Source organism: Atractosteus spatula, chromosome 8, assembly GCF_055471065.1.
Source record: "Atractosteus spatula isolate fAtrSpa1 chromosome 8, fAtrSpa1.hap1, whole genome shotgun sequence".
In the NCBI taxonomy this organism is placed as follows: Eukaryota; Metazoa; Chordata; class Actinopteri; order Semionotiformes; family Lepisosteidae; genus Atractosteus; species Atractosteus spatula.
The window spans coordinates 40520046-40541117 of NC_142713.1; the positions used below are offsets into that span (position 1 = coordinate 40520046).

General features: G+C 38.9%; 1 protein-coding gene across 1 annotated transcript; it reads right to left on the reverse strand.

The window, feature by feature from the left end:
• Positions 1–1761: 1761 nt before the first annotated feature.
• LOC148829618 (acyl-coenzyme A thioesterase 1-like) lies at positions 1762–12423 on the reverse strand. The gene is made up of 10 exons (XM_088924320.1): positions 12090–12423; positions 11179–11278; positions 10444–10634; positions 9608–9780; positions 7971–8090; positions 7618–7700; positions 5809–5902; positions 5352–5432; positions 4267–4408; positions 1762–3293 (listed from the first exon to the last, which is right to left on the reverse strand). Exons 1-10 carry the CDS (start codon positions 12283–12285, stop codon positions 3169–3171), a joined length of 1305 nt encoding a protein of 434 aa, XP_088780446.1. The 5' UTR covers positions 12286–12423; the 3' UTR covers positions 1762–3168.
• Positions 12424–21072: the final 8649 nt, after the last annotated feature.

Genomic DNA, 21072 nt, shown 5'->3' on the forward strand with positions numbered 1-21072 from the left:
AGTTAAGAAAGTATATGAAAAAGTAACTTGGGAAGTTTTCTGAGGAACAATTGCTCAAGAATCTTGAGACTTTCCTGGTGAATAGCAGTACTACCTTTTTATAATGTCACAACAATTTGCATTCTAAAGAATCATTCAAGAGTACAGCCATGTTGTTTTCATCATAAATCAAGAAATGTTTATACAAAAAATGTAAGTGGCTTTTTGCAGATCTAAAGACAACTTATGTTGGATATTGGAATAAAAATATCAAAAGTAGTTGCAGATTTTAATTTAAGCACAGTATATAGTGATAACACAGAAATCAAGGTTTCAAGGTATAGGAGAGCAATTGCTACAAGTTAAAATTAATATAGTCACTTCTATCTTGCAATCTTCAATTTGAGGTGGTAATTATAATAACATGGACAGTTATAGCCGGTTATATATAGATGGTTATATCTTTGTCAGAACCCAAGAGCAAGAGACCAGAGAGTGGTGGAATACCACAGGAGACCTGACTGATTGAGGGCTTGAGTGCTCCGGGACGGAGTAAAAGTGAAAGTGAACTGGGAACGGAAGGTGATAATAGAATCATTGATTACTGGCTGGTGGGCTTTAATCAACCCAGACCAGTAAGTAATGATAGGGAAAACAGAAAACTGAAACAGAACTGGCCAGTGAAGCTAGAATTTCCCAGCCGGTCAGCAGGAAAAGAAAACAAGTGAGGCGCAACAGTCTGGGAGATGCCAGCTCTCTGCATTCCTGTTGGGTAACAAGACGAGCTGGCAGAGTAAAGTGCCAGCCTCAAGTTAGACTTTTCATCCCAGCCTGCCTACACCGGCTCCGGGACAGAACTAGCTGCCAGCCACAGAAGGAAGGGGATTGCATGGTTCTTGGTAGCTGCCCTGCAAGTAGTCAGGGGTGCAGGCCAGCAAGCCTACAGGCTGATGTGCTGAACAGGGAAAAGAAAAGGAATCTCCTCAGAGCACAGCTGTGCTCTGCCCTTTAGGCGGTCACTGGGAGGAGGGGTCTCACTGGAACCGGTGAGGCAGGAAGCCCCCACTCAGTGGTTCAGTCCGAGGGCCCAGGAGCCGGTGATTCAAGGTGCACGCCCTTAATGGGGGGTCTCCTCTGAGACCAGGCCAGGCATGCGCTTTCAGCTGGGTGGCAAGGTCCCGTCCTTAAGTCAGAGCCTGGAAACAGGAATTCTTAGGGAGACCAGGCTACAGGGGAATGCGTTCCAGACAGCGCGGACTCAGGATGCCTGGCTACCCAGGACAACACAGAAAGCTCTGCTGGGACACAGAGGAAACTGGGAAAACAGGGAGAACAGGGCAGAGCAGAACCCAGACAGCCCGAGAAGCAGGAATGTGAGGAAAAGGAAAAGAGCCCTGAACTGAGAGAGGAAACCACCTCGAAGAGAAACCAGAAGGGCAGCCAGGAGGAGGAAAGACAACAGGAAAGGTAAAAAGGGACAGGGCAAAAAGTAATGGAACCGGGCTGCAGGCAAGGAGGTGAAAGGACTGCACACACAGAGCCCTGGGGTCCTGGATGACAGGGGTTGCCTCCTGAACACTCATACGTACAGTTCAGAATGCAATGTAATGAAAAACATCCACTTCTGTTTCTACCATTGGTAATAGATTACCTTGGTAACAAAAGCATTTCAGGGTGCTTGCTCGGGTCTGGAATGTGTGGAAATGTATGGAATTAAAAATGATTGATTTCAAGACCTGTAAAAGTTAGGAAAATAAATGAAAATCCTAGTATTCAAAATAATCCCGACCAAACAAATTTTATTAAACACAAATATATCAGTGTAAAATAAACATACACGTTATTCATGGTAATTTGAGACAGGAATTAGCTGGGTGTCAGAAAGTGGCTCAGACATTCAAAACAAATCTACCTGTATTATGATAATATAAGGAAATAGAGTTAATTTCTCATTTACAATTTTATTGAGATTAGGTTCATATGTATTTGATATTTAAATTAAACATAAATATGTGATTAAAATGTTACAACATTCTCCAACTAGGATTTAGTGTTTTTGTTATTCTGCAGCTGTTGTCAGACAAGTGCAGATTTCAGGGCGCTTCTTCGGGTTTTTCCGGTGAGCTGTGTTATAGGAGACAGATGTGGCAGGCAGACAGTGAGGCTTTGAATGCTCCACTAGGAGAAAGGCTGCCGTAGCAAGAGAGCTGGACAAAGCCTGAACAGGGAAAGCAGGACAGAGCTGATGAATTGAGGTAAGGCTCCCAGCAGAAAAACTGGAGAGAAGTGCAAGTGCAGAGTGAAGCGTTTGCTTACACGGATGGATCATAGCTCATTGTCGGAACAATGACACAGTGGAGTAAGCTGCCTTCAACAGCCAGCTAATTAAGTACATTGGGAACTTGATTGAATGCCTGATTTGAAGATTTTAGGCCTAATCAAGAGGTGCCCCAGCCTCATTTGTACTGGATCGGAGGAAGGCTGAGAGCTTTTGCAAATGTTCCGTAGGATGCAGTGCTTGGGTCCTGATTACAGTCTACAGGTGAATTATCATCAGTGTTTGAAATCAAATAAATAAAAAAGCAAAAGAAAAAGTTACAATTACAAAACATCTAGCTAGTATTAATATTTATGTTGTGACAGTGACAGATTTTCAAAACTAAATGTTTAATAATAGTTACTGTACATACTGCAAGTAGTGTCAAACAGTACAAAAGCTGAACAGTAGTGACTCAAGCACCCTGTCCTTACATCTGTTAATTTTAGTGAAGCATTACGTTTGCAATTTGTTATTTGATTGAAGAAAAATGTTTATTAATAGAAACTGATTATTTACTGTGTTTAGGGTTAGAATGGGCAAGTAGTCACAAGAAAAATGCCAAAAAAGGCTTTTGTTTAACAAAAAGACAAATGTTACAGATGGATCCTAAAAAATTAAAAAGCCGTATGGAAAAATTTCTGGAATTGATCTATGGAAAATGAGTAAGCATCCTGCATTTGCTAAACATTGATTTAATTTTCTGACAATTTCACTTTAATTTAACAAATATCAAGACAATAAATACAACTTTCCAACCTTTTCCCATTGCATATTAAAAGCTAACATTTAAAAGATTAATTTCCTTGTTATCATTGTGAATTGTTAACCTTTATCTGGAAAGAAAGATAAAGATCTGAAATGTTTTGTAGTTACAATTTAGGAGTTGCATCTGAACCATGATAAAGATGCTGTTTTAGAAATGTCAGTATCTTCTGCCATGAGTCTTCCTGGGCAAAAGAATGGAGCTTTGTCTCCCCTCCCCATAGCACGATCACTGAAAGAAAATAACTCATTCTTAGAACCGAAATTTAAGAACAACCATGGGGTGCAGATGTCACTCGGAGGCATTAAAGCTCCTCAATTCCCTCCCAAATCCAAGGGAAAAGTGTACAAGTCACTAATTAGGCAAAGGACCTGCTGGTAGCTAATGACCAGCTGATGTGTTGCCTATTTGTAAGACACTTAGCTGTGTCCCAATTAAAAAAAATGTGTATACGGAGCTACAGGCAGAGCTGAGAAAAAAAACCCAGAATTCTTGCATAACAGACAGCCACAGGTCTTAATAAAGGAAAGAGCTAAGGCCAGACAAGATATAATCTGATGGTGCTTGAAGTCTCCTCGAGACCTTATAGGAATTCTGCATGCTTTTAGCACAACACGCATACGGTAAGACCTCATCAAAACCTACTGTAGGAAACACACTGAGAAAGGAACTCTCCAAGAGGTCTGAAAATCACACAGACCGCTATGACTAAGCACCCCACTGGCTCAAGCTTTTGTCAAACATGGCCAAGGCTTCTATCCATGAATCCTGGAAACACTGTAGATTCCCAGCAGAGTTCTGTGCAGTAAAATATGGTTACTTCTAGGCTTGAGATCCTACTAAGCCATTCATGGATGTCATTAATCTCAGGCCTTGTATCAGAGTTCCTATATCAGAACAGATAATGTCAAGTCCTCAGGCTTGTAAACCACCAATAAGGAACTAGAAGAATGGCAATTCCAGATGACGTAGATTAGAACAACCAAACAGAACCCAGTAATCAAAAAGATGGGATATGCCAAAACTATTTTTATAAATAGAAACATAACATTTAAAAAGCTAAGTCTCTGAAAATTTACTGTTCTGAATTATTCATTTTTAAATGTATCATTTTTCAATTATTGTTATTTAAGAAATTACTCACTGGTCACATTTACAACATGGCACTCATAAATACACATTCAATGTAATGTAGGTATCTTACCTTTCTTCTTCTCCTGTGCAATCATGAAATTACTGGATCGAACATGTGGACTGTATGGTGGTTCTATAAGGTGACCGGTACCAGGGTAGGAAAGCAATGTTAAGAGATGCCGATTCCCTGCACTCTCCATCATTTTCCCCATCTGCAAGGAAGAAAGATGGTTTTGATTTTGTTTTCCAGAGCAATAACTCTATATAATCTTTTTGCATGCTAATGCATAGTGATGCATAGTGTTCAATACTATGCCTAATTGTGACTGAAATAATACAGAAAATCTAGTTAATAGTAATGTAACCCGTAGAAGACAAGTTATGGCCATAGAATTATTCATATCTGGAGGATAATGTGACATGCACTGCAAGATGGTTGCAGTTCATTAGGGTCTTATTTTTCATTCTACATAATTTAAATTAAATTCACCTCTGATTTTTTAAACTTTCTTTATAAAGCTCTTCATTGACATCAGCCAGGAAAAAGGAGAGCTCTCTTTTCATGTCTCTCTGGACAGGAAGCGTATTAAAAGTGTTCAGTAAGCAGGGGCTGACACCCTATCTGCAGTACTATAGCACAAATGCTGGGCTTGAGGCAGTGCATTAGGACAGCAGATTACTTGTACAGGATGCCAATTCACTAGATACCAAGTAGGTCTTGACAGCTCCAATTGAGACTGACAGATATCACTTGATTTATGAAGGCTTTACAACCGGACCTGATAAATCCTGTATGGTGATTGTTCTTAATTAACAGTGGCTAAATTCAAAAGCTTTTAAATGTGGTCCTGGGGGGGGGACAGCTTGTGAGAGGGAATTGTTGAGATGCTGATCTGTTTTTATGACGTCATGACTATCTTTGTCTTCAGATGTTTCAGGAACAGAACCTGTGCAATCTTCAACTGTGCACTTTTTTCCATCCTTACTTGCATTAATATGTATAGCAAGGTGAATTATGAAAGAAAAATATTTTATGGCTAATAATCCTATTACATATGAATACAGTATAAATGTTAAATTTCTTAATGCAATCAAAATGTAAAACATGCATCAGTGTAGGCTTTATTAGGAGCTGGACAAGAATACAGTACTAACATCTTCTGCAGATTCAGCGGATGGCCAGTTCTGATCATCTTCACCAACAACCATTAACAGAGGGCATTTTATCTTCCCCACCTACAACAGAGGTACATAAAAGAGATACATCTATTCAATAGTCATTAATAAAAGTACATAATGTTTTATGCAACAAAGACATCACCTGATAGAATGTTTTTAAAATTAATATTTCATTATTGATTAAGACTCCACAACAGACTGGAAATATCACAAACAAGGGTTATACGTGATACTTTTTAAACCTACTATCTCAGTGACCTACTATCTCAGTTTAGCTAAGTTCAGTCCTTGGTTGTTGCCAAGTACTGAAATGTGTTTTAGGATGAGAGCGATGAACACACATTTACCCTTAAACATTTTTGCTTGCACATATGAATTTAAGTAAAATTACAATGAAAGGAAAAAACACAGAATATTTAACAAATAAGCTTACATCCACTTTCTGGTCAGGATCTGTAGGAATTGGTAGAAGAAGGTCCCTCCAGATTATGTAATTATTCTCATCATATCGCGTCTTATGAACATTTCTGAAAAAAGGAAGAAATTAAGATTTTTTTTCAGATTTGCTTTAGACAAACATAATCACAGCTCTCGGATCCTGGTTTGAGTTCCCAACTAGCATGCAGTCTACATGGAGATTGCATGTTTACCTAGTGTGGATTTTCACCCCTCCCCCTTTCAAAGACATGTATCTTTAAATTTCTTCTGCAGCTTCTGGAGTATTTGATCATTCTCATATTGTGATATCACACAGTATGTGAACTTGCCTAGTTAAGTACGCCGCAATTTAGATCATTGATTTAAATCGGGAAAATCAGTGGTCCTAAAACAGTTCCCTGTAGTACTGCATCAATTTTTAAAACATCTGTTGGAGCATTTGTCATTTATCTTAAGGGTTTTCATCCTCTGACTTGTTCTTAATCCACATGCCTGCATTTCCATGTAAGACCATAGCTGCAACCTGGAAATTCGTATTTTGGGAGGGACGGATTAATGAGGAAGTTCGTCAAAACCCTTCTTATTATCTAAATCTGCCATATCATAGGCTCCACATCCATTACTGATGAATGAACAGACAATTTAGCTAACCAAGGCCTACCTTAATCCATGTTTACTCTCCCCATACTCCTTAAACACATTATCAAAGTTTCTGTGATATCAAATTTTTAAGGTTCTTAAAAAAAATACTTTCTTTTACTTTTTATAACCCTGTGATTTGGATTTGCCAGTAGTCAGCCCAGCAATACTGTTTCAACTCCTATACCTGAACCAGGAGGAGGAAGATCGTGCAGTTTTTTTTACAAAACATGTACTATTACAACTATCCAACATTTTTATACCGTATGACCCACAGCACTTGCAGAGGGTTATAGTGGAAGCAATGCTGTCCGGGACCACACTACCAATTTAAATGTGTTTAGCGAGTCATAGGGTTACTACCGCTGGTCTAACTGTACCTAGAGATTTCTTCCTTGCGCATCTTCAAATCAAGACAAAAAACTTTCTTCTTTAGAAGGGCTTTTATTTAATTGGTCCTGTGTCTGCTCCTTTGCTTTCCTACTCTATTCCAAACTCATATTGCAAATGTGTATTCCTTCTGTCTCCTCTCATTGCGTACTTTTTTTCTTAAAGTAAAGCACTTTGAGAAGCCACTTTTGAAGGTCCTATATAAAGTATATAGAGATGTACTATTGCTATTGATAAAATATAGAGATGTACTATTTGCTTTTTAAATCCCTGTTGCAGTCTGTGGATGATGTAACCTGGAGTCAAACCCGTGATGTCTGGTACACAGGTCTGCGAGAGACCCTAGTACTGAAATGTTTTTTTAGGATGAGAGGGATGGATACATATTAACCTTTAAAAATCTTTGCTTAAACATATGAATTTCATAAAATGTACTGAAAGGGAAAAAACTCGGCTTCCGTGTATATTTTGCAGAAATTTGAGGCCTTTTGGCCCCCTCTAGTGGTCAACTGCAGCCAGAGTCCCTTCATTCACCAGCCTGCCTCAACCTGCATGTTATTACATCCCAATCAAGTCTAATTTAGGCTGTCTACATTATAAGAAATAGTAACAAAATAAAAAACATTATACAACATCAAACTCATTCTAAAACAGATACAATCCAGGTTTGTGGAAATGATAAATTACAAACTGCAAAAATGTTTCTCTGGTCCAATAAGCATGGTTAATGGCAAAATGAACCATTTAGTCTGTATGAAGTCATAAAGGGACTCACTTGCCCATCTGTGAAAAAACATCAGAAAGTGAATCCTTCACAGGATGAACATGGCTTCCACTAATGCACACCAAACAGGCTGGCTGAAAGAACAGACATTTAAATGGCATGAACCCTCCTTCTACTGTATAAAAGGTACTAAATCACAAAAGGTCTGCAAAACTACCAAATAACAAAAGCTTCAAAAAACTAAATTATCATGTGAACTCTACTGTAAAGGTGAAATAAATGCACCAAATAAAAATGAAATAATTTCATTCCATACATTTTTAACACACACTAAGATTTTATCTCGTTTTGGAAAACTGGATTAATGGAATACTATATATATATTAATGGAATATTATTCTTACACAGATTACTGTTGAGTACGCAGCCATTCCTAGTGCAACGGATGTTCCGAAGGACAAGCCAAGTAAGGCCACTCGATCACTGGCTACCTGAGGATGCTCCTTAAGGAAGGTGAAAGCTGCCTTCGGTACAAAAACATCACAATAATTAAACTGTCCACACACTTCATCGTTAAATGTTCTTAGGCATTTTCTTCTACAACCTCACCCATTAGAAAACAGGACACAGTTATGAGACACCTAAGTGCACCTGTGATGCTTAAATATTTGCCATTTTTAAAGAAAACAAATGTATGGTGATCAAGAGAAACAGTAGTGCCGTATTAAATGTCAAGGAGCAATTAGTTCAAAAGATGCTTACGTAGAATTTTATACACATTATCTGAGAGCCAACTAATTATAATTATATGACCATGTCTTGCTTTTACTTTCACCTTGTAATGAATTGGGACTTTAAATAAAATGCACTGAAAGTCATATAATGATGTTGTCACAAGCGTGCTCATTTACAGTGTAATGGGGCTGCTTCATGTCACCGGAAGTTTTGCTGCCTTGTTGTGAATTGCAGACAATGAAGGCAACATGGCACTATGCATACAGTACCTGGAAATTTAATCTATTCTGTGATGTAAATTGGAGGTTTTACACGTTACAGTCTACTTTGGACTTTCATTGTGGTTTGAAATGTACTCATCAATGTTTGGAGGTTTTTATGCAGAAAATTCCACACAGCTTACATGGAACAACCTTAGAACACATTTAGTGTGTTTTAATGTAAAGTAGGCCTAATCAGATAAACCACTATAAAAAAAGAATAGCACTAGTTCTTAATGAATATGACAGTTAAACTGTAACTTTTTTATTTGCCTGTGTACATTTTTGTAAAACTGCTTTACAGTTTCATGTAATACTTTTTTATTTGATCTTACAATTTAAAGATGACCTGAGCAATAAAAAATATAATAAACTGTACTCATGATATCTATTCCAGCAAACTGTGATTGCAACATTCGGTTACTTTCTTACAAGAATCTTATTCAACATTTCGTATATGTAGGAAAGTCTGAATCCTGCAAATATGTGAGAAATTAAGAGATGAATATGCAAAAATACTAAACTTTTTCTCCCTGTACCACCGTGTATCTCCACCAGAACAGGCTGAGTTCTCTTTTTGTCCTTTTTCTTCCATTCTGGTCCCCGTTAGATAGGGTAAGTCTAGTCTGGATACTGCTGTCCCAACAGTTCTTTTTCCCCAGGCTGGACCCCGTTAACTAGGGACAGTTCAGCCTTGACACCACTGTGTAAAGCGGCACATTTTTTTCCCTTTTTGTTTTTTTGGGTTTTCGCTAGCCCTCAGATGGGATGTCGACAAAAGGCAGAGCAGTATATTGACACTTTTTTCTGTTTTTCTGTTAGCTTTTCCAATTCTTTAAATTTCACTTTGTTTAAAGAATTTAACATCTTTAAACATTAATTTGTTTCATTCACTGTAACTTTGAAAGTGCCGGCATCATTCTGTAGCCCAGACTCATCTTATAAAATGTGGATCATCTCTATCAGAAGCTTGCTAAGGACAGACCTTGCAATGACTCCCTAAGGCTAGGAGTGAGGAAAGAAGTACTTTTAAAAGAAACACTTACTTCAAAATACTTATTCCCAAGATCTTCACCTGAAGTTTCTTCTTTGTCTTTGTTAAATAAATACTCCAAAACCAGGGTTGCATAACCGTGAGACGCAAGGAGAGCAGACCGGTATTCCACCAGGCCTCCTCCTCCTCCCCAGAGGTCCAGGATTCCAGGGAACGGACCAGGACCTGAAACACAACCTTTTCCATGAGATGCAAAGTCTAAACAGCTTCACACACACCATAAATCACTACAGAAATTAATTCAGAATGCTTGCAAACTCATCTTAAAGGCACCCAAAGCTAAACACACAGCAATATCTATTTCTCTGTGTTCCTTTGTACAACTGTCTTCTTTTTTGACATTTGAATAGCTTCGATAACAGGGACCATCAAACCATGCCAGCGGTGCATGACCAAAAACAAATCACCCTTTATATTCCCTCCTGCATGAAAACCTTTGAAGATACTTTCATTTGCTCTACAAATATTAAGAAATGCAAAACAAGTCATCATAAAACAGGGTCTCAGTGTAAAAAAGTAAGCTACTGTGTGAAATAAGTTTCTCTTTGTACCTTACATTAATCAAATGCACAAGTATATTAATATGATTAATGCCTTTAGTACTTATTAGTACTTCTCAGGGTATATCAATCAGTGAAGAGATTATTTGTTATTGATAAGCTCATACTGTATGCCTCAGTCACACAGAAAAGGCAATTTACTGTATAATTACACTTGAAGGTTGCTGGTGATTCTACCAACTGTGGTTTTAAATTCTTAACAATTGCTGTAAAAATCAGAAATGGGGTGTGCTTATAAATTTCCTCTCTACAGAACATTCTCAAGTACCTGGTGGAAGAAACAGTGTGCCTCGGATCCCATTGTTTTTGACATCAACCCTGCTGACACCTGGTGCTATGTACCAGCGCTCTGTGATGGTATATGCCAATGCTGGCTTCTCCTTGAATCCATTGCTGATATGCCCAGCATACACAGAAATGCGCACAGTCACTGGATTACGTACATCTTTCTTTCGGAATCTAAAGGAAAGTGATCAAATCGTTTTTTGAAGGATTTAATATCAAGAAGTGTAAGCTTAGGACCACAATGAATTCTTACCATTCCTTCCCTTTTTAAAAAACAAATAAACTCACAAATACTTATGTACCTGCCTTCATATTTTTACAGCAAACACCACTTTACGCCTTCGAAAAACACACGAGTTTAGGGTTTCATTTGTGTGACCATTTTTTGTGAAATGAAATTTTGAGAAAAAACTTACTTGCGTCATTACTGAAAATGGCTTGTCTTTTCATATACTCAATACACATACATTGTGCATTTTCAAATGATGAAAACCCAAACATATTCTGAGAATATACAAGTTAGAAAATCCAAACAATAAATAATCCTCAAAATATTTCTACACTCCAAGGCAACAAATTCAATGACAAATTTGCATTTTGTCATAAAACCATCAGTCCTGACAACTTGCCTACAAAGACTTTACAGACACTTGTTCATGAACGCTGGAGCACACTACATATACTTAATTACTGTCCAGTATTACAGCTGTAGATTTACCGAAGTCCCGGTCTGCTTCCAGGCACTGGCTTCATACTCCACAGCAGGCCCATCGGCTCCACACCTTCAAATGAGCCTCCAAGACTCCCCATTTCCGCAACTTGGAGAAAACAGAATTGAAAAAAAAACATTACAATATTATGCAGTAGGTTCTCTAAGTCACAAATGTGGTAGTGTAGACTTACAACACAAATGTAGAAAAAAAATAATTAAATGAAATATTGTGTAAAATAATGTATATAAAAGGCATACAAAATACAACAAATGTTAATAGTTGCAATAATAATTTGTAGCATATTATAGCTTCTGAGTACATACCATTTTATACCCTTGCTTCATGTAATAATGATCATATTTGATTTGTACAATGTATGTACCATCCATATAAATAAATTTAAAGTGTTCATTGAAAAGGCAGGTCATGTCATGTTACGTGTGAAAGACCTTTCTTTGACCATATTGTGAAGGTTTAAATATACTGTATATTCAACTTTTATGTGAACACATCTTTTTTGCACAAAGCAGATTCAGTCTAGGAATGTATTGCCATCTGATTATCTCACACTCTGTGTGTTACAGCTTGGGATTTTCTAAAACAGTTTCATAGATGGGATTTAAAAGTTTGCCTGTACTTTTTAACTACTGTAAAACATATTGGCTCTTTACCATAACCAAGGAAACCGAGATAAAACGTAAAAAAATACATGCATGAATGTGAAGTCATCTCAATATTTAATGTATTGTGTCTCTGCAAGGCATAGTAAGAAACATCATATTTCAGTACCGTATAGTACTTCTGTTAGGTTATCAAGAACAACTGAATTAATAAATTTTTAAATGTCTGCTACTGTATATCATTTATACCATCCTGTTTATACTTAGGAAAAAGGAAGAAATCCATTATTTCAGACCTTTTACTGTTCCTTTAGCATCACTGACATAATGTCCAAACGCCTCCCAAAAATCATTGTCTTCAGAATGAATCAAAGAATGCAGGGTGACTGGCTGTCCCGGACTTAAGTTCTTAACGATGATTTTAAACTTTTCATCTGCGAGTCCTCTTCTGGGCACAATGTCCAAGAGTGGACAGACACTGTTTCCCGACATCCTTCTTTTGATCGCCAGGAACCGTAAGATGGACTGTAGCTACTGCCTTCTGCAAACACGAAAGAAAACAGAATGAGTTTTCCTGCAACTGCAAAGACGTTTTTTTAATGGATCACCATTTTTGTTTTACTCCTCCCCTATTATTTTATGTGCACACACACCGATGCCGTCATACGATACATATACTGAAAAAAAGAACTTGGATATCTTTATGTCTGTAAAGTAATAGTACACTCTCCTCTCAGCACAAGAAACCTTGGACTTTCCACTCCGCAGTTATCGGAGTGCAATAACCTAAAGGTTGAATTAAGATTTACTGTGAAATTGCATGACTGAAATAAACGTGGCACACATTCTTGTTGTAGAAAGCATCGCCTTACTTTCTACGACAAGAATACTAATTAAAGTTTTTATCTTTACACAACTAACACTTATAGACAGTACGTCATAAAAATAACATGAAAGAGACATTCACACTTCATATATCGGTCGGTCAGTTTTATTGATGTAGCTGCTGATGTCAGACAACGATATAGATTGAAATCCAAATTGTTTCACTTAACCCAAAAAAGAACAACTTTGGACTATTGGGACTACATGAGTGCAGAGAAAACAACACTGCCATACTGTAACGCTTACGGGTTCGCACAGAATAAAGGACAAGCGGAAACGAAATACACAAGCACCAACTTTTATTTTCCATTACAGGAACTCCAACGACAGGAGTTACACGCACACATTAGGGAACCGACGGGACACGTACACCGGTTTAGGGTGGTGACTCTTTAACAGACTCTACACACTTACTTATGGAGCACTAAGCTTCAGAGAACACAGGTCTATTTACATGAACAGGGTCAGCGGCGGGTTATTTTACGGACCCTCGGACTCCCCCCCGCCTACAACTCCCAGCCTGCTTTGCGGTTCCCCTTAGCGCTTAGCTGCACTTCCTCCTCACCACCGGTCGAGGGCGCTATAATACAATTAGCTGTAGAGATACCCTGCATTTGTACGCTACTCATTAAAACAACTGCTCTTTCTTTATTTACTTCCTGCCTAGAAGTTTTACAAGGCAGCTCCCAACTGAATCGCCAATAAACGCAGCAGTTTGGAAATGGGAAAGTACTATGAGCAGGCAGTAGACACCACAGCTCAGCACATTTTTTTTTACATTTTCTTACCTAATTTGCTTGGGAAATTTTCAGGGCTGCTGCGGGGGAGGTTCTCAGACACGAAATCGTACAATTTGTTGTGACACTGAAGTTTGATAAGCCAGTTTGCAAAGTTATTGTATTCTAGCGCATTCGCCTGGCGCTACAGCCGAAGAGTGCCCGGCTGGGGTACGCGGGGAGGGGCAGGACGGGAGTAGTACTAGTAGTGGTCAGGGCGGGGACTAGGAAAACGGCTGACCCACGGGCGTACAGTTTGGTGAGATTGCCCGGATTGTTGTAAATAGTTCCCTGGTTTTGCACCCCTGTTATACTTGTACCCAATTGCCGCCCTATCCCTGTGTAACTACCCGAATAGATCCCAGTGTGTTGCTCTTTCTCTGTGACGCTCGCTCGTTTTCTCTCTCACTCTTTCAATTCAATTCAAGGTGCTTTATTAGCATGACCGATGGGTACAATCAGTGTTGTCAAAGCAATTAAAAATAATGAAATTAACATGAAACAAACAAAAAATAAAAGTAAAATCTACAGACATATTACAGACATTTACAACAAAGACGTCATAAAATATTTACATATACTGTAGAGAGATGGAGCATTATTGGGAGACAGACTCACTGTTCCTCAGGCTGTGACAGGAGATCACATACAGTACTGGGCTACCAGTTCCCTCCTCCCTCTCCCAGTAGGATTGGGACCCGTTGTGATTCTGGCAGGTGTGGGAGCTCTGGGACTAGATTTCTGAATTTAGGGAAGAATGTTTCTCTAATCCCAGAGTATCTGTCACAGTGCAGTAGGAAGTGCACCTCTGTCTCTATTTCTCCCTGCTGGCAGTGGGAGTGCAGCCTGTTCTCTCTGGGCAGCCAGGTCTGCCTTTGTCGTCCAGTTTCTATGGCCAGGCTGTGTCAGGGTCTGTTTCTTTTTGCTGTTTCTTATCTTGGTCAAATATTCGGCTAGTGTGTATTGTCTGTTTAGGGTTCTGTAGCATTCCAGTTTATGTTGTGTTTGTGTGTGCGTGTCCCAGTGTGTGAGATATTGCTGTTTGATCTGTGCTGTGATGTGGTTGAGTCTGAGTTGTGGTTAGTGTCGGTGTGGCTCAGGCTGTTTCTACCTCAGGACCAGCTGGCTCAGGGGGCTCTGTTTTGGGCTCAGCTCTTGGCTCAGCAGTGCTTTGTGGTGGTAGGAATTTAGGTCGCTGTTTTTTAGGTGTAGCCAATATTTTAATACTCTTTTCTGTGTGTTTATCAATAGTGGATACTGGCCTAATTTGTACCCGTTGTTAGGTGTTTTTCTCTGCACATGGAGGATGTTTCTACAGATTACTCGGGAAAAGTAATGTGTTTGCCCGAGGTGTGAGTTAAGCAGAGTGTAATGATAAAAATGATAGAAAACTTTTATTGTGTCATAACTAAACATTCACAACATCTCACCAATAAGAGTGTAGACACTAGCGGTGGTTTTAGGCACAGCACACAGAAAAGTAAGTATTTACCATTTCCAGCCGTAAGCATGCAATCAATCTGCCTGTTTCTACTTCAAAATTTGTCTTAAATTAACCGAATTTAACTAACCTGATAACTGACTTCTGGCTTGCTGCTGTTTCACAGCGACAATCTAATTCCAGTTTTCCAATTTAAACTAGTCAGATTAAATTAAAGTTAAACAATCTAAATAAAGTAGGCAGAAGGATCAAGCATCAAATCCTTCATCCCCGTAAACAAAATCACTGCCTATGAACTTGCATATTGATCCAGTGATCAGATCATCTAGTATGGCTCTTTATGGAAATTTTATAAGGAACTAAAATCTGTTGTAATGGCAAAGCGTAATACCCTATCTACTGCAAAACCCAGAGAAGTCTCCTGGCCGAGATACACAGTGATAATTTGAATACAGAAGTTATTAAATGCTTCTTCAGCCTGGGTGGCCAACATCCCTGTTATGCACAGGGGAGTAGAGGGTTGCAACCGGCTTGTACAACCTGTATGTCGGCCGTTCGTTACAATATACCGTATCTTAAGGTATGGAAAAACTACCAAAATTGCGCTAGCACGCATGTATTGGCATTACCTAATTACAGGCTTCGAAGTGGAGCTCCCCTTTAAGCAATTGTGTAGTTGTACAACATTGTTTTTATGCAACATAGCTGGACCACAATGGCAGGACCTGCCAGCAGATCAAGACACAATACAAGAATATTGTAACACATACGGCCGACATTGCAGGTTCGAGCCGGCTTACCAGTGCGGTGACGTCACCGCCCTTCCCTGTGAATAGCAGGGACTGCAGTCAGCGGGCTGACGGGCGATTTCCCTTTAGCTCAACTGGCTGAGTCCCTGTTGAGTGACACCGGAGGCCCAGGTTCAAGTCCCCAACGGTGGGGGGCCGACCTGAGGTGGCAGCAGCGAGGGTGCATACCCACATGAGCCCGAGAGCGCTACAATATCGGCAAAAAGTGGTTTGTGTTTCTTCTTTAGAACTACCATGCAATACAGTGTAGTGCAGTCCTCTGAATGAAAATGTTCCCGAATTTTAGCCAATAAGTAGAAGCGTGAGCAGAGGAAGACTGAAGGAGGTGGAATCATCCAAATAAACACAATAAAAAAGTACCGTATTTTTTTATTGGGTTCTTGTCTTGTTTCACAACTTTTTTTTTAGATGGACTCAAGTGGTATAAGTAAAAAAAGGGGCAAGTAAAATGTAAGTAAAAATGTGACCTAAATATTATTGGAAGAAAATTTTAACCTAAATAAAATGATAAAAAAATACCTGTATATAAAAAATGTGGTCACTGTTTAACCAGAATGATGTTCAGCTTTGAGCTCTCAGCTCTGCCACCCTGCTGATCCGGCAATGACATGCAGCACAGCACATATGATAGTGATGTCACATGCCCTGTCTGGGGGTCCCCCTACAGCACTAAGACAATGGAATCTTGACTTCAAGATCCCAAAAGCTATCTCAAAGTGGGCTCCAGTCATTACAACAGCCCAGTTAAAGTGTTCCTGGTCTACAGGACCTGGATCAGGTAGAGTGTCATTTTAAATGTGGTTCGGATGTAACATTAATCCCCACTAAGAAACCCTTTGCCCAAATTAACCCTCTAATCTAAATTAATGGAGCAGAACATAATTGTTTCACAACACCTTGTACTTATGACCAGTGATTGTTTCCTGTTCAAGACTTTACTTAATTTATAGCAAAGTTATACATAGAGACATAAACCAATACTTGTCGTTTGTGTAATACATTTTTTAGGCTAGAACTGTGTTTTTTTACCTGTACAAAATAGTTTTACCCATGAATTCATTTTCTGTTAACAAAATCAACCTCCTTTGGCCCTGTGGAGGGCTTTAATAGGGATATCTGTGCAGTCCTGAGCACCTATTACCTTAGAAAATACTGCAAAAAAAATGTTTAGATCAAGATACATAGCTACAGGGAGCAGAAGCTACACGTACAGTTGATACAATTATACAGTATATGAGAATATTACCAGCTATTTCATGAAACCTATCCTATCCAGCTAGCTGTGTAATTTCACTTTGTGGAATAGCCCCCAGATGAATGTACAGTAATTTGCACAATAGACAGATACATCTGTGTCACAACTCATGAGAGCAGAACATGCAGTGCAATTGACCTGTCACTCTACTAATACTTAACTATGTGCAGACAAGTATATATGAAGAGATAACACTCACAGCGGTAATTGTGTCAAATGTAAGATTGAATTGCATTTTCTGGACCATATTGATATCCAGGTTTACTCAAGTAAATGCTTTACAGCTGGTTATGTAAATGTAAATGTACAGAAAAAGTACTCTTTGACAAATGGATTTTACAAAATCCATTGGAAAGGAAAATATAAAAGTAAATATATTTTAAAAAACGAATTTCATGTAACCTCCCTTACCATCATTAAATTACTTTTAATGAGGTGTACACGTTCACCACAGGATGAAGACAGATTGTAAATTTTGAAGATTAAAGTAAATAACTTAAAAAAGAAAAGTAGAAATGTGGACCAGCCAGCACCTTCTGTTTATTTTATTTTTAGATCTAAGAGAGTATGGCAAAAGAGCATATGTGACCTACAATATCTGTATGGAGGGATGAGATAAAGTGGTTCAGATCTTTTTATTCTAAGTTTGTGGATTCAAAATCCAAATGTTTCTACAAATCAGAAATAGTTGCCGAAATACTGTCATTATAAAGTTACAGCATTAGTCTTCTCTGAAAGCCTTTAGTGTTATCTTCAATATGTGTCATATTTATAGTCGTGGTTACAAGTTCAAGGAGGTAATTCAGCCCCTGTAGCCATGAAATATGCAATGAAAGGCAACTTGTGGGTTAGGAGATTTATTTTTTTGTATTTAAAAACCATGTACAATATAATACACAATTCATTTTTTCATGGTCAAAAAGCAGAGCACACATCACATGCAGTGACTGACCTCTGAGTTATCAAAGTCACAATTAGAGCTAATGAAATATTGAAATATTATAGTACCGGAACATTATGTATCAGAACATGTGTACTGTAAGTCACTCTGCTTACAAGACGTGGATTGAAAGCATACTGTATATAAAAAAATATAATTATGATCCATGCATGAGAATGTACTTACCTGTTTCTGTTCTTGCAAGATGAAATTGTCTTGTGAGTAGTGAAAACTGCTGTAAGCAATAAAATGTTTCTAATGGCATCATGTACTTTTTATTGACCAGCAAAGGGTTTACATTTATTATCGTTTATGTCTTTATGTATAACCACAACCCAACAATTAAAAGTAGACTGAAAGGCCCTATTGTTTTTTTTTCTGAGACCAGACTAACGATTTGAAATTAGTTGACAGTGTTGATAGAAGGATGTGCGCAGAGATGTCTTTTTCTTTTCAAGTTGACATGGCATATATGATATTTGTGTCACTGCAAAGCATAGTGAGTTTCATGATTGGACAAGGAAAACATGAGAGAAACAAAAACTTCTACATTTGTACTGTACAGTATATATGTGATAAATTAAATGATAAATATAAATTGTGTTTACAGATGTTGAAGTGCTCAGGTTCACTCTTTTCTAAAAACAAAATTGCTATGTTAACCAAACAACGTGAATTGTTTGACTTTTTAGATTTTAAATAATTTGTATTGTACACAATATAATATTTTTTATGTCTGTACTCATCACAGTTTTGTTAAACAAAATGCCTTACAAACAAAGTAAGATGGTCATGCTTTTTGAATAACATCAGCTAGACTTCTTACCTTTCTCTTGGTGTGGACCTGTCCTTTCTATAGAAGACATACTGTTAGCTTGAGGGAATGTAACCAGTACCAAGTTAATGTTTAACTAAATGGGAGCTGGATAAGGTCCAACTGTCAGCGTGCCCTCTTCAGCCTGAAACTTCACCTTATGATGACTGTGCTAAGCTTAAACATTTTAAGATAAGCTATCAGCTATATTCCCATTGAATAGAAGTTCTTCAGTCAGCGACCCCTTTTCAAGCATGCGATTGGATTGTGAAAGTCAAGCTATGTACAGTATACTGATGGAAGAAAGAATTGCAACTTTTTTTGGAATGAGAATACTATAGTTATAGCTTATGTACTTTCACAAAAAGTTGTCCATTTGTTTTAAACACTCTGACCATCAATGCAGCTTGTGCAGTGAGGCATTGCAAATTGACAATCACACGAAAGCTGGTTAGGTGCACTTTTACCCAACGAGGTCCAGGTGGAACAATGCCTGATCAGGTCATCTTTAAAAAGGCCTTAATTCAAAGCTTAGGTCACTGCAAGAAAAGGCCACACTTAGTCAGTTTTCTATACATTCCATAATGCCTCAAATGTCACCAGAAGCAATGGAGAGGGCCGTTGGCATGCTGCAGGCAGGCATGTCATGTGCCAGCATTGCCAGACACTATAGAGTAAGCCGCTCCACAGTGTCCTGACTGCAAAGAAGGTTTCAGCAGACCGGCAGGATAGATGATCGTCCAAGATCCAGTTGCCCTTGAGTGACCACACCAGAGCAAGACCGAAACATCAGACTGGTCCGTCTGAGAGATCGTTTCAGATCTGCCACCCGTACTGCTGCTGAAACTGCGAGCAGACACAATGCCCACATCAGTGACAGGACAGTGAGGTTCCATGCTGCTGACCTTAGAGCAAGGTGACCTGTCAGAGGCCCTCTGCTCACACCTCCTAGACGTCACACCCAACTGTCTTGGGCCAGACAGAGGCCGTGATGGACTTGTCAGCTGTGGCATCAGGTCCTCTTCACGGATGAGTCACTCTTCAGCCTGTTCCATGCAGACAGGCAGACCAGAGTGTGAAGGAGGAGGTTTCTTTTTTCCATCAATATATATAAAAGCAATTGTTCCTAAAACACTGTAAGAAAAGCCTTTAAGTCTCAAACAAGAGGAGGATACTTTACCCATATACTGTAGCTCATTTTGTTGTTAGTAGCTCATTGATCTCATGATCATAATCCCTCTTCTTAAAAGCGCTCCAGTATTTTTGTATTTTACCTGATTACTTTCACCTGCCCCTATTCTTCCCATACTTATTTAAACCTGGCGCTCTCGCTATTCTCTTTTTAATACGTAAATATAAAATCAAGACTTTTTCATAAGTACTGTAAATATAAAATCAGCACGATGAACGATCTTGAAAGCACCTTTCAGGAAACACGAAGGAAATGACCTCTTTCACATTGTAACACCTCAAACGTGTATTCAGAAGCTTTTATTAAAATAACCAATGTTACAGTATCTCAATGCTCTCTCAGGCAGCAGAACACAACATAATAGTGAGAATAAAGGCCAAACCCCACCCTTCTTCTCATATCCCCCAACTCTATACCGGGTAAGGGACCAAATATTCAAATTTTCTCTAATTGTTCACAAACATGTTAAACACTAACAGTATTAAAATTAGCAGGGGCTAACTGAACAGTTTAGCCTTGGCCAAATATTGGAAAAAAATAACTTTTTCCCTGACTAGTATAGTATTATTACTGCATGGGTTTCATGTCACGATCTTCATCCCTCCTCTAGAGGACGCTCCGACCTTTTGTTTTTAGTTTCATTATTACGTGCACCTGTCTCCTGTATAATCCGTCACTATATTAGTTATGTGCATCCTAAGCTCTACGCTCAGTACTGGAAGATGGACGCCACAAGGCTTGCCCATTCCCCATTCCCCATTCCCCATTCCCGCGCGTAGCCCGAGGGCAGGTCTTATTCACTGGCGTCCTGACTATCTGGGGCTTGGAGTGCTTGGCCTCGTCATCTTGTTTTTAGCTTTCCAGTTCCTGTTCCGTCCTGACCCGGTTCCTGTTTTTAACTGTTTGTCTTGGATTGACCACCCGGCTACCTGGACTTTGGATTGTGCCCTGTTTTTCCCTTTTGGACTCTCACTGGACTTGTTCGCCTGCGCTCCCCCTCGCACCTGGATCACTGTTGGCACCGCCCCCTGTCAGTCCTCCCATCCATTCCTCTCCGTGTTTCCCCTATGTCCTTCTCCAGTCTCTTTCAGATTTTACCGTCTGCATAAGGTCCTAAATATGCACTACATGGGAGTCAGGACCGGCTTCCATGACATTTCAGTTCTG